At 41.1% G+C, this 13,361-nt stretch overlaps 1 protein-coding gene across 1 annotated transcript in view; it reads left to right on the forward strand.

Annotated features, from left to right (window-relative positions):
• BCL11A (BAF chromatin remodeling complex subunit BCL11A) overlaps positions 1-13,361 on the forward strand; it is a 123,445-nt gene that overhangs the window by 95,281 nt on the left and 14,803 nt on the right. The window contains 1 exon segment of the mRNA XM_043984660.1: positions 11,448-11,549. Coding sequence (XP_043840595.1) covers positions 11,448-11,549 — 102 coding nt within the window.

Raw genomic sequence — 13,361 nt, forward strand, 5'->3', positions numbered from 1 at the left:
GACCCTAGGTAGTTCACCCTGTTTGCCTCAGTTTCCTCATCTGTAAAATGAGCTGGAAAAGGAAGTGGCAAACAACTCCAGTATCTCTGCCAAGAATTGCCCGGGATTGTTGGACACAACTGAAGGGCTCACAGGGGCTGGCGGGGCTCCGGTGAGCTAAGGGGCTGGTGGTGAGGGGGAAGGTAAGGAGGTGTTGTAACTGACAAATAAGGAGGGAGCTGAGGGTGGAGTCAGGTTTTTGTTTGTTTGTTTGTTTTTAAATTATAGGTTGTAAGAAGCAAAGACTTGGTAATAAAAGTTTTGTGAACTAGTAAAAATTTGCCATGGACCTGGATACTTCTGAAACATTGTTTTATACTTTGGAACTCCCTGAAGCTTCTAGGGCAGTGCCGGACACACACTAAGCGCTTGCTGTATACCTGTTGACTTAATAATTTTTAAAAACTTCATCCCGGGGCTGTCAGAGGTGGGCAGAATTATTATTATTAGTTGTAGTATAGTGAGGTACGATTGCTGGCAGCCAGCGCTTTGCTTGCTAACTTAGGTGCATCAGTGAATAAGCACTTTCTGCTTTGGTATTTGGTGGTGCCCACTTAAAAACTGGAGCAAGGGACCAATCATTCCTCCTGTTCTGGTATGACCTTGCTGGGTCCGGCTGTTCCTGCTAACATCAGTGGGAGCTGTGGATCTGGCTCAAGGCCATGCTTTTGCTACTGGCCTTTTGGCACTTGAAGTAAAAACCTTTCCCCTTGACATTCAGCCTGGTTTTGTCTTCTTCCTGGTTCACTCTGACCTTCATTCTGAATTGGCTCAGCTCTTACCTGTGGGTTCATTACAACACTGTGTCCAAGGTAGTTAAAAATCCATCCCCAGTCTTCTCCCCCTCCTTCAAATATGATCTCAAGAAGGAGCAAACAGAAAGACAATCTCTCTCTCTCTCTCTCTCTCTCTCTCTCTCTCTCTCTCTCTCTCTCACACACACACACACACACACACACACACACACACACACACACACACACACACACACACACACACACAGAAAGAAAGATAGCCTGAGTCACTTACCTCCTAAGGCTATATTAGTCTGGGAACCCCTGAGCCAGCTCACATTTTCCATTCTTCAAAAGGGTCTTCACAGGGTGAAGATGTAGAAGAAGGAATGCTTGAGCACCCAGTTTTGCTTACCAGGTTACCCAGATGCCAGATGACATCACAGGGGTTCCAATCTGTCTTCAGGATGCCTCCCAGTGATTTGCCTAGCTTGTCTTCCTAGGATCCCAGATGAAACCAGACACACTGGCCCTTGAGGAAGTTAGACTGCCTGAAGAAAGAGAAGAGGAAAGACAGACAGACAGATATCAAAATACACAAAATCTAAAATGCAAAGAATCTTAAAACTTGAGTGTTAGAGATTGGCTAGACTGACTTCCTCTCCCAGAGAATGCAAGTGACTCACCTAGTCGAATAGTCAACCAACGATTCCATGCCAGTCACTGTGCTAAGCTCTGGGCACAAACACCTAGTCCCTACCCTCCAGGAGCTCACATTTTGATGAGGGAAAACAGACCAAAAAACCAAATATAGTGCAAATGTAAGCTACTAAAACCAGAGGATTTTCTTTTTGATCTTGGAGGCCACAGGGAGCCACCAGACTTTACCAGAGGTGGGGGTGTCATGCAGCTAAGTAGTAGTAAGTGGACCTGAACTACAACCCAGGTCTGCTGATGCCTTTTCTTCTTCCTAGAAAATGGCAGCTGCATTAGAGGCCCCAGAAGAAACAGGAGAGAGAGTAAGGAGTGGGGAGTTAGTGGGTGGTGGGTGGTATTGTTTTGGAACTGGCTGAGAATCAAGACATTTTACCCCCCCTTCCCTCCAAGCCTAAATAAGATCTTAGGCAGAAGCAGGCTCTTTCAAAGCCCTTTTATCTTCCTCCTGCTCCCCCTCTCCCCAAGACTTTGAAGACTCCAAAGAATAGGACATGGGGAGGTAGGGGTGGGAAGGGCCAAGTTGATGATGGGGGAGGCAGAACCCTATAGGAAAATCTTCCTGTTTCATGCATAGTCATTCCATGAAAATGTGTCAACAAGTATAAGCCCAACTCAAGCTGGCAATGAGACATCTGAAATAGATTATTTAAGCAAGGGGGGCCGCATTACAGAGGAGAATGTGGCTATCAACACTTGTTTGGTTGACTCAGAGGAACAAAATACAGTGAAATCTGCCTAACAGGGACCACCCACCATTCACACCAAAACATGGATTGAGAATTCAATGGAACCTGAGAGGGCATTTAGGCCAACACCCTCATTTTACAGATATGGAAACTGAGGCTAGAATAGTGAAGTGATTTGCTCATGGTCCCAGAAGTAAGAGATGGCAGACCCAGGATCCATTAAAAAGGTTTTTTTAAATAAATTTTTTTTTTTTGAAACGGAAAGTATAGTACCTGCTTTGACAGGTACCCATCTTTTTTTTTTTTTAATTAATTGATATGGGCATGCTCTATTTTAGGAAAACTAAAAATAACTTGCAAAAGATATATAGGGTTGGCTCTACTAACTTTATATATATATATATATATATATATATATATATATATATATATATAAAAAGAATCCTTAAAAATCTTAACCCTTGTGGCACAATTTCAAAATGTCAGTTTACATAGGTTTCCAGGCTCATACTAGCTATGTAAAGCAAGGTAAACTTAGAACCTAAACATTTGTCCCAAGACAATTTGCAATTTTAGGCAGGTACCTTTCTAAAGGAAGCTTTCTTCCCTCCTTCCCCTCCCCACCAGGTTCGAGGATATACTCACCGTGAAGATCTTAAAAGTATAATAATAAAAAAATGAAACTAGCTCACAATCAAGTGAAAACACTTTGGTCCAGAGCCAAAGATTATTATTAGAGTGGACTTTTTTTTCTTTTAGCACCCTAAATTTAACCAACTGGAATTCTTTTTTTTTTTTAAGTACTATCCTATTAAACCTTTTAAAGAATTTGTCTTTTAGTGAGAAAATCTGCATTTCAACATAAAGATGGCAAACAATGTCTGATTGCAACAAATCCTGTTTAGACCTGACAGATTGGTGACATGCATTTTGATGACTAGGGCATGAAAAATGTCATCTCTGTCCCCAGTCTACTGAACAGCTATGATGAAGACTCTTTAAGAGGTAGTATCACTAACACCACTCTTTCAATAACCAAGGGTCTGGGAGGATGGAATCAGTCAAAGGAAAAGAGGAGTTTTTTAGGATGAGTGATTGATGTAATTAAAGTTACTGGTTAAGATATGGAGAAACAAAAAGACTTAGGAGCAAGTTTTAGCAGTGAAATATTGGGCTAGGGTTGTCTCTTGAATTCTTCCTTCAGTTTTTGCACAATAGGCGATTTGAAGAGCATCTCAACTCGGCAAAACTATAGCCAATTAAAAAAAAACACAACAGTGAATGAAGAAATGCTCACATAATTCTCATTCCTAGAACAAAAGAGAATGAGATTTTGACTATCCACAGGTTAATTAAGAAGTCTGTTAGAGATGATAAAGCTGGCATATTTTCAGTTTAGATTGACATTGTTCAAGAAGCAGGCATAACTAATGTTTGCTCAATAATGCTAAAATATGTTACAGAATCTCCGAGTGAATTGCTGGTATCTTCTGAAGGCTCAGAGTCAAGTAAAGAAGGAGCTTACTTGAAGGGATTTAGCTTGGCAGACTGTTCCAATTAAAAAAAAATTTGAACTGCCCATCCAAGTTTTGGGTAGAGTCATTCATATGATTGGAATGTAGTGACTTTAGATGAAATAGGACAGACAGAAGAGGTTCATTAACTCAATGAACAGTTAGGCTGCATTTTGAGAAACTCATATAGAAGAGTTCAACTTGATAAAGAGACTTGGAATCGTAGGAGAGGTGGGAAGGAACCTTGGAAATCACATCTGGGCTAGTTTCCTCCTTACTGTAAGACTCCTCTTTGCAGCATCCATGACAGGTTCCCATCCAGGCTCTCTCCTTGAATACTTGTATTAACAGGGAGTTTACTACCTTATTGGAGAAATAGGGTCTTTTTCTAAATAAGCAATTTGGAGAAATAAATGTGAAGAGCCCTTTGAATGCATTATTTGGCAACTGAATGGAGATTGTCTCCATGGGCTATTCTATACTCTTAAAGGCTTGGGACTTAGAGATGAATTATAGGGTTAGGTAGGAATGGTATGCTTGAAACCATGATTTCTGCTCAGTTATTTCTTAACATTTTCAAATCAGCTTCTCTACTTGTAGAATATCTGTAGATAGTGGTCACTATCACAGGCTTAAAAATAGGTTCAGGGGCAGCTAGATGGCCCAGTGGATAGAGCACTGGCCCTGGATTCAGGAGTACCTGAGTTCAAATCTGGCCTCAGACACTTAACACTAGCTGTGTGACCCTGGGCAAGTCACTTAACCCCAATTGCCCCGCAAAAAAAAAAAAAATAGGTTCAGAGACAGCCAGCCCAGTATATGCAGATAGAGACAAGACATTTTAGACCTGTCCTCAAGAGAGCTTAAAACTCCATCGAATGGCCTGAAGTGCCTAGGACATTGATTTCCTGCTTAACATTTTCCATACATGAAGTAGGGAGAATTGACCAACCAGTCAACAAACATTTTATTAATTGCTTATTATATGCTAGGCACAGTGGTAGGGAAGAAAGGAGAGAGGAGAAAGGAGGAGATGGAGGAAGGGAGGAAGGATTTCTGTTCTCAAGAATCTATATTCCATCTGGGGAGAAGCCCACATACATATGCAAATATGTCTATGCTTTTAGGTAGCTGGTGGCATAGTAGAAAAATCTGCCCTCAGATACTTAATAGCTTGTGACCCCACCCTGGTCAGTGGCTTAACCTGCCTTAGTATCCTTAACTATAAAAGGCAATAATAGCATCTACCTGCCAGGATTATGAGGATCAAAGGAGATAATATTTGTAAAACACTTAGCACAGTGCCAGGCACTATATAAATGTTAGCTATTATTGTTTATATTCAGAATAAAGATATGCAGAATGAATACAAGGTAGTTAAATTCCAGCTTAAAAGAGCACTCTCTAGTGCTCTAGGGTAGCTAGGTGGCACAGTGGATAGAGCATAGGCCCTGGAGTCAGGAGGACCTGAGTTCAAATTTGACCTCAGACACTTGACACTTACTAGCTGTGTGACCCTGGGCAAGTCACTTAACCCCAACTGGCTCACCCAAAACAAAACAAACAAACAAAAAAGAGCACTAGGGGTTGAGAGAATCAGGCGAAGATTTCTTCTAGCTTCATCTTGATGCAGGTGAGGGATTCTTTGTAGTGGAGAGGGGAAAGATGTGTATTCGTTGGGGCAAGGTGTATGACCACTGCAAAAGCAGAGAGGTGGAAGTGCTGTGTATGAGGAATAGAGAAACATAAATGGCCAACCACTGAAAATACAGAATAATTTCAGATGAAAAATTTAGAATAAACATAATATGGACTTAGACACATTTGTTTCCATCTTAAGGAGGAATTGAAAACACTCCCATTTTATTGTAGCTATCACTTATTGAAACCTGAATGTTAAAGATCAATCAATCAATCAATAAACATTAAGTACCCAGTATGTGCCAGGCACTGTGCTACTCTATGGAGATACAAACAGAGACAAAAGTTAGCCCCTGCCCTTAAGGAGTTTACAATTTAACAAGGATGACAACAGGAAGACAAATATATATAAACAAGCTATATCCAGGATAAATAGGAAATAACGAAGAGAGGGAAGTCACTAGAATTAAGAGGGGTTGGGAAAGGCTTCCTGTAGAAGGTGGGATTTTTGTTGGAAACCAGAGAAGATGTGATATTCCTAATGAAACCAAAGAAACCTTTACAGCCTAATAAACAGAAAGCAGGTGGTAAGACACACAGTTGAAACTTGATCTACAGGATGAATCAAGAGTTTCTGTTCTGAAATGAGATAAATGAGGAGGGGGAAAAACTATTAAAGACAGAAAAAGGAGATTGTCTAGTAAGAGGGAAGAGGACAGGCAATGTATCACACTTGAAAGCTAGAAATAGAAATATTTCATATAGTACTCCAGCCACCTAGCACTCTACAAGTATTCTCAAACATTCTGGTTCAAGCAGTGTTTATTTACCTGGTTGTATCAACTGATCTGGCTATTGCCTTACTCTGAATGTGTGTGGTTTGTGGGTGAAAAAAATGTCTGTAGCATTAAGGGTTTTCAAATGCAAACAGATAAAATTTTTTAAAAACCACATTTTTAAGGGCCCACATGTATAAAATACTGTGCTATAAGTAAACCTTGGGGATACAAGGGGGAAAAATTAAATTGTTTCTCTGCCCCCCTCCCCCACAAAGGTTACATCATACTGGACTAGAGAATAAGGAATTTCATTCTTTTCTACATCATAGTAAGGGGGGTTGGGAGGTAGAGAATACTATTATCGTCATGAGTCTGTGGAAGAAAAACCTGAAAAATCCATGACTAGCTTTCTTCCTTTGGAGAACCATTAAAAATTGTCCTCTCCCCAGTTTGTGTTTGGGGGGGGGGTGTTCCTCCTGCTACCCTTCTATTCCTCCTCCTACCAAAACCCTATAGGGAGATGGGTCAGAGGAAGAGAAAACGGCCCCTAGAGTTGGCCTATTTCAGTTCAACCATGACAGAATAATAGCTCCTATATTCCATACCTCTTTTCCAATCCTTATACTCTCCCTACCCCCCCCCCACCCCCCAAGGAAAAAACAAAACAAAACTTGATTATGTCCACATCTTAAGAAGTGTTCATGAAACTTCTAGTACTAAAGGATTTGGGGGCTGGAATTGCCCTTAGAGATCATTTTTAGACCAAGGTTTTGAAATCTGGGGTCTGTGAACTTGTCTTTATTTTGCTAGCTCTATTTCATTAGAATTTTTTCACTGGAGTTTTCATTAGAATTCTATTTTATTAGAATTTTCCTTTATAATTCTGTAGATCTTATTTTATGCCTTTAAAACGTTATTCTGAGCATGGGTCTGCCCATAGGCCTCATCAGACTGCTATAAGCGGGAAGGGGTGCATGACACACAGAAAGGTTGTGATCTCCTCCAACCACCCCCACACTGGCCAAAACCAGACATTTTATAAGTGAGAATACCAAGGCTCAGAGAGAAGTGACTGTCCCAAGGTCATCCAGGTTGCAAGAAACCCAGAGCTTAGGATTCAAACCCACATTATCCCATTCCAGATGGGTGCTATTTCCATGGTTATCAAGCTGCCTCCCTGATTTCCTTCTGTCCTCTCCAGGCCTAGAAAAGGGGTAGTGACTAATCACCCTGAACCTGAAAGAGGGGGGGTGATGGTGAGATGCTGTGTGAGCTTCATGCTTAGAAGCATTAATTGTGATATTTTACTTTGCCTAAGCTATGATGAAATAATTGAAGGCATCATAGCAAGAAGTTAAACCCTAGGGAGGCTATTAACAATTTAGCATTTCCAGTTCATGTGGGAATGTCGATTCCACTTACCAAACAGAATGTTATGGCCACGTTTAGTCAGAGAGGCTGCAGAGTTGGCTGGGGATCTCAACCACCTTTCCCTTGACCCTCTCCTTTTAGGAAGTTAAACACAGGTCTAAGCCTCTCACAAAGACAGTCTGTTTATCCTCTGGTAGTGCCCTAAACCCGATTATTAGAAAGATTCTGGGCCTCTTTAACTGGCTAACCATGGCCAAGTGAACAGGAAAAAAGGAGGGGAGGGAGAGCAGGGTTTCTGAAACCTACAGCTGTTTGCCTGAATGAGCAAAGCAACACCTTCTCTGAGTTCAGGAAGCCCTTTCTAAGTCCTGCCTCAGAAACACCACTGGAGTTAGATGACCCAGAAGGTAGGCAGGTGTTTCCCTGACTATTCAGTGGGGAAGACAGCTTTAATTCTTGGCCCTTTGGAGAGAAGGCAGAAATTCCTGAAAGGGTCACTATCTTAAGTTGAAAGACTGGCTGTACTTAAGTAGCCAGGTGACCTTGGGCCAGTCACTTAATTTAATCTTTGACAGATTTCCTTTGGATTCAGAAACCAGTTGTCCCCTACCTCCTACTCCCCCATTTTGCAGTCAGATAATATATATATTTTTTAAATCAGCTTTCAAGGAAAGAAAAACAAAAGAGAAAAAAAAACGAGACCGTTGGCCTCAGATTAGGATCCAAATTAGGGTCACTGGGTGTTTATAAAAGAGTTTTTGAAGGATTCTCTTGAAAGACTCAGAGAGAGTTGAAAATAGCTGACCTCCTCCTCTATTCTGTTTCTTTCTATGGCCAGAGCAGGTTTGGGGAAGGTTGAGAAGTCTGAGGATCCCCCATTGATCCCCACACCAGGTGGAGCTGTCCAGGGCTGCCGACTTCTAAAGTTAGTGTAATAGTAACCTGGGAACATGCATAAGCAGGAAGAACAAAGTGCCCTTCTGTCATTCTCAGTGAAAATATTAAGTGCCATATTGGAATTACTAAATGCCAAGGCAGACACCCGTCTGCTCGGGATTTGTCAAGCCCTTGATGACCTTCCCTGTAAAAATGAGGTGGTTACACCTTAAGGATCTTTAAGATCCCCATTCCAGCTTCAAAAAAATTCTGTGATTTTTAGACTCAGTCAATACCATATTGATGTAAATAATAAGTTGTATTTCTCCCTTTCTACCCAGAGTCTCTTAGGATTGTATAAAAATGGAGTGCAAGCTATGGACAGTGCTATATCACTCAGTATTTTTTCTTTTTTTAAAAGTCTGGACACAGATGCAATTTTTTTTGGTATAGAGAACTCCCAGAGAAGAAGTCCCCTCTACCAATTTATATTGGCTTCACTGCTACAAACTATATCTATGTATCTATCTACACACATATGTATGTGTGTATACATATGTACACATATACATGCACACATAACTCTTTACTGCTTGGTAGATAATTTTGAGTTGCCATAGCCAACATATTCATCACATTGGAATCAACCTAATAATGAGTATTTCTGAATTGATTTAGGCAGGTCCTTGAATAATACTAGATAGAACATTTGTATATGAATATCCCTTTGTAGGGAAAGGCAGAATGGTATAGTGAGAAGAGCAGTAGCTTTGAAGTCAGAATTTGAATTTGAATTTGAATCCTACTTCTATTTGTTAGTCAGTTAGGAAACATTTATTACAGGCTTACTATATGCCAGGTAGTGTACTGTGTACTATTTCTTATATGTGTGACCTTATACAAGTCACTAAAACTATGAGCCTCAGTTTCTTTCTCTGTAAAATAAGGCGGTTGGACTAGATGATATCTAAGGTCCTTTTAAACAAAAAATTCCATGGACTACTTCAGTCTAATTTTAAGGGCACAAACTATATCTAGGAATCCATTTCTGTTCATCCAATCTATAAGAGGTATAACCTCCCCAATTGGAAACCATAGCAATTGACTCAGCCTGCACTGAGGAATTGTTTCAACCCAGCTTGCTTGTACAAAATGTCAGGTTGGCCAAAAAGTTGTCCCCGTCCTGTCCCCCTGGCCCCCAAGCAAAATTGTACGGGTTAACCAGCTTCATAAAGAAAGCTAAAGGATCCCATTAATGAATTCCTATAGATTTCTAATGCAACACATCATACTTAATCCCATGCATTTACAAGGCAGAAAACCTGGGGTTACATTATCTCTAGCTGTTTTTCAATGGGGGGGGGGTCACAGAGTTATTTTAAATATGTAGATTTCCTAAGAAAGGTATTCCAGAAATGGCAGCATTTAAAAAAAAATCTAAGATGAGAATAAATGCTAAAAATGTCCTTGGATTCCTCATTGAAAAACCCCATTAGTAAATCTTTAATTCATCATACCTCTAATCAGCGAGTCTTCTGACATGAAATAAAGACATACCTGTTTTTCAGCTCAGAATGCTACTCAGAAAATTTTTTTGTTTTTATTTCTCAGAGATCGAGAAAGAACTCTGTGTGTGTGTGTGTGTGTGTGTGTACACACACACACCTATAGATAGATGTTCCTCTTACATTCAAGTCTCAACAACAATCTCCTGTTGCCGTCCTGGTAACAAAAGATTTATGTGGTCTGTGCAGAAGCTCAGCGAGCAACACGCTATTGTAACAGGCCCAGCTCCTAATGAAAGAAAACTTTGTCGTGTCTGCCCTGGCTGTACTTGGCAGGGCGGTCTTTATAAGGAGAACAGGATGTATTTTACACTTGAGACCTGCCATCTCAGAGCATAACAACAACACTTTGAAGTGTTCTTAATATTAAGCTAACGGAAAACACAGACTATTTACTCACGATCAGAATCTGCTTTCTTTCTTTCCTTCTCCTCCCTACATCAACCCACCCAATCATAACAAAAGCCCAAGCTACCAAGGCAAATTCAGAGTTATCCGTTCCATCCAAGCCTCCATTCTGTCCCATGCTTGAACATCCAAATGGCAGGGGTAACTTCTAAACGACCCTATAATCCTCAGGGTTACGGAAGCTCCAACATTTCCTCAGAAAAATCTCAGTGCCCAAGCAGGAAATACCTAATACACTAGTAGATTTGTATTTATTAGTGTTGGATGCCACTGTCCATCACCCGGGTGCAGGAGCACAGTGTTTAGGAGCTGGCTCTGCAGAAGGCAACCAAATAGTCGCTGTTCCTAGATGCTGGGATTATTGGAATACTGTGTCCTTTGCTCTGTCATTTCATGTATAAATCCTTACTTGGGGACTAGGGGAATCCGGCCAAGATTCATTCAAATTTGCCCTACCTCCAGGAAGTCCACTCTTCTCCAATAGCGTGAGAGGGGAAACACATTCATGAGATACTCACCTGGTGGAAACCTAGACCACACATGCCCTAATTCAAGTCCTTGAATTCTGCAGTTTTCTTTACTCAGTGGGGGATGGGGGTGGGCTAATCTTATTGGTGCATGAAATGAGGGTTGGTGGGTTGATGGGGGTGGATTGATAACAGTCGGATCCCCTGTTTTAAAAAGTCTTTTGTAAGACCAAAGTACCCTCCAACCATCTCTGACCATTATAGTTACAAGATGGTTGTTTTGGTTTGATTTGATTTGATTTTTTTTGGCTTGACCTTTCTGCAACTAGTAAAAAGAAATGCATGCATGCAAATCAGCCTTGCAGATACATTCCTAAATTTTCCAACTTGCTTATTATCCCCCCTTCCCAGACTACTGATTACACACCAGTACTTCAAAAGTATAACCAATTCCCTTGATCTTTACCTTAGAGAATAAGAACAATTTACACAAATGAAAATAATACATAAACAATTTAATTTAAAAAAATATTGTCCTTGGTTGGGCCAGTTGACTATCTGCAAGGCTGCTCTACCAATGTTAATAGAATGCAATGAAATGTGAACTGTGATGTGTAGCTCGAGTACTTTATTTTGGGTTTCTTCCACAGATAAACTTCTGCACTGGAGGGGACTCTCTTCCCCTCGTTCTGCACATGGAGCTCTTATTCCCACACCCGGGATGAGTGCAGAATACGCCCCACAGGGTATTTGTAAGTTCAGTGTTATTTCTTCTACAAATGTCCATGTGTGTCAAGATGAGAATTTCTGGAAATCACTCTTGCTTTTTAAGTCTTGAAGGGAAGCACTTCCAAAATAGATTGGCACCCAGATGCATATTATTCCATTACTCACTTGGCATCCCAACAGCCACTCTGCTCAGCATGGGAATGGGTCCCCCCCCTCCCCGATTTTTTTTTTCTTTCTTTCCTAAGTAGTGGCACAGAGCTGATGGCTTCTCTTCCCTGCTGGCCTCCTCTCCAGCTTCTTGTCTGGCTGCAGGGCCGGTGACTTGTGGACATGCCTGTGGGCTCACAGGATCTATTATGTGGCTAGAGGCCAACTTTTGTTGCCTCATAAGGAGTTTAAACTTAATCCATGGCCAACAAATTTGAGCAAGCCCAAATGGGACTTAGCTATTCCAGATATTCTCATGCTAAAGAGAAGTGGATGCTCCTTAATTATTTTATTGAATCAAACGAAGTGTCACTGGAATGCCAACTTTATGTATTTATTCTATTTGTTAAATTTTTTTCTCCTTCCCAGACCTAGAGCTAAATTGACTGCCCCCCCCCCCCCCCCCCCGGCCATCACACTAAATTCAGCCTTCTCCTCAACCCTTTCTGGGTAAAGAAACAGTGTTAATTTTTATATTAGAGGGTTTTTTATAAAATTTGGGATAGAATCATAGAATTTTAAGAGCTGTGGGTTCAGAAAAAAATGAATTTGAAAGAACTTGCTTTAGAGGTAAAGCAATTTGCTTACGTGAGTAGGAATAAATGGAATGAGTCATAGCTAAAACCGGGAAAATCCTACCTCAAATACAAAAGCAAACCCAAAAGCAAAGCATGACGGTGTGTTGTCCAATCCTTACCTAAGGAAAGTATTTTCATTATGAAAACAAACAAGACATATCTTAACGGTGGAGTGGGGGGAAAGGAAAGGGTCACAGTAAAGGAATGAAAAAGAAAGTGGTAGGGAAAGATCTAGAAGAAGGAAGTATTCCTAAATAGGAAGGAGGCTGTGTTCCTGAGCTCTAGAATGGTGTCTACACAGCTTCCACCCCATGGCCAAATTCAGAGTCAGTTGTTTATTACTTTTATTTCTAACTGCTAGGTAATCCCAGGTAACAAAGAGTTATTGTCTACATTTCATAAGTCTCCAGTCCTTAGGGCTGGGTGGTGGTGCAGGGGTTAAAGCACCTTGTCTGTTCCATAACACCCCTTTCTTTCCCCTCCCCCATTCCAGACCACAGCTTAGGTCACAGATAGCAAGGAATTTAGGGGTTGGACTGATATTCGAGTCTCTACATGACAGTCTGTCTGCTCTTACCTTCTGATTTTGCTTGGGGGCTCCTGGTGTCTGTGCTGGGCTCTCCGAATGACTCAGGTTCATAGGTCATTGATGTTAAGCAGGAACTGGTCTTAGAGATCATTTAGACCCCCCCCCCCCCTTTTTGGATCAGTAAACTGAGGCCCAGAGATTTTAAGTGACTTTGCTCAAGTAGTAGGTGCCAGAGCTTGGATTGGAACCCAGGTTCTTTGGGTCAAACCCCAATCCTCCTAGTGGTTATAGCTGCCACTTTTGGAAGGGAAGGAGAAAAATCATTTTGGGGATGATAATGATTAGAGTTGGACTGATAAAAGGAGATGGAGGATGGTTTTCTCTCTCCCCATCTCTTTTGCTCACCATGACTTTTCTGTGGGCACTGAGTTTGGTTTAGAGGGTGGGAAACTCAGAAGCCTGAGATTAAAAACCTTCTTCCTAAAAAGAAGGTTTGGTGCTGATGTCCCCAACCACTAACC

Source organism: Dromiciops gliroides, chromosome 2 (assembly GCF_019393635.1).
Source record: "Dromiciops gliroides isolate mDroGli1 chromosome 2, mDroGli1.pri, whole genome shotgun sequence".
NCBI classification, from domain to species: Eukaryota; Metazoa; Chordata; class Mammalia; order Microbiotheria; family Microbiotheriidae; genus Dromiciops; species Dromiciops gliroides.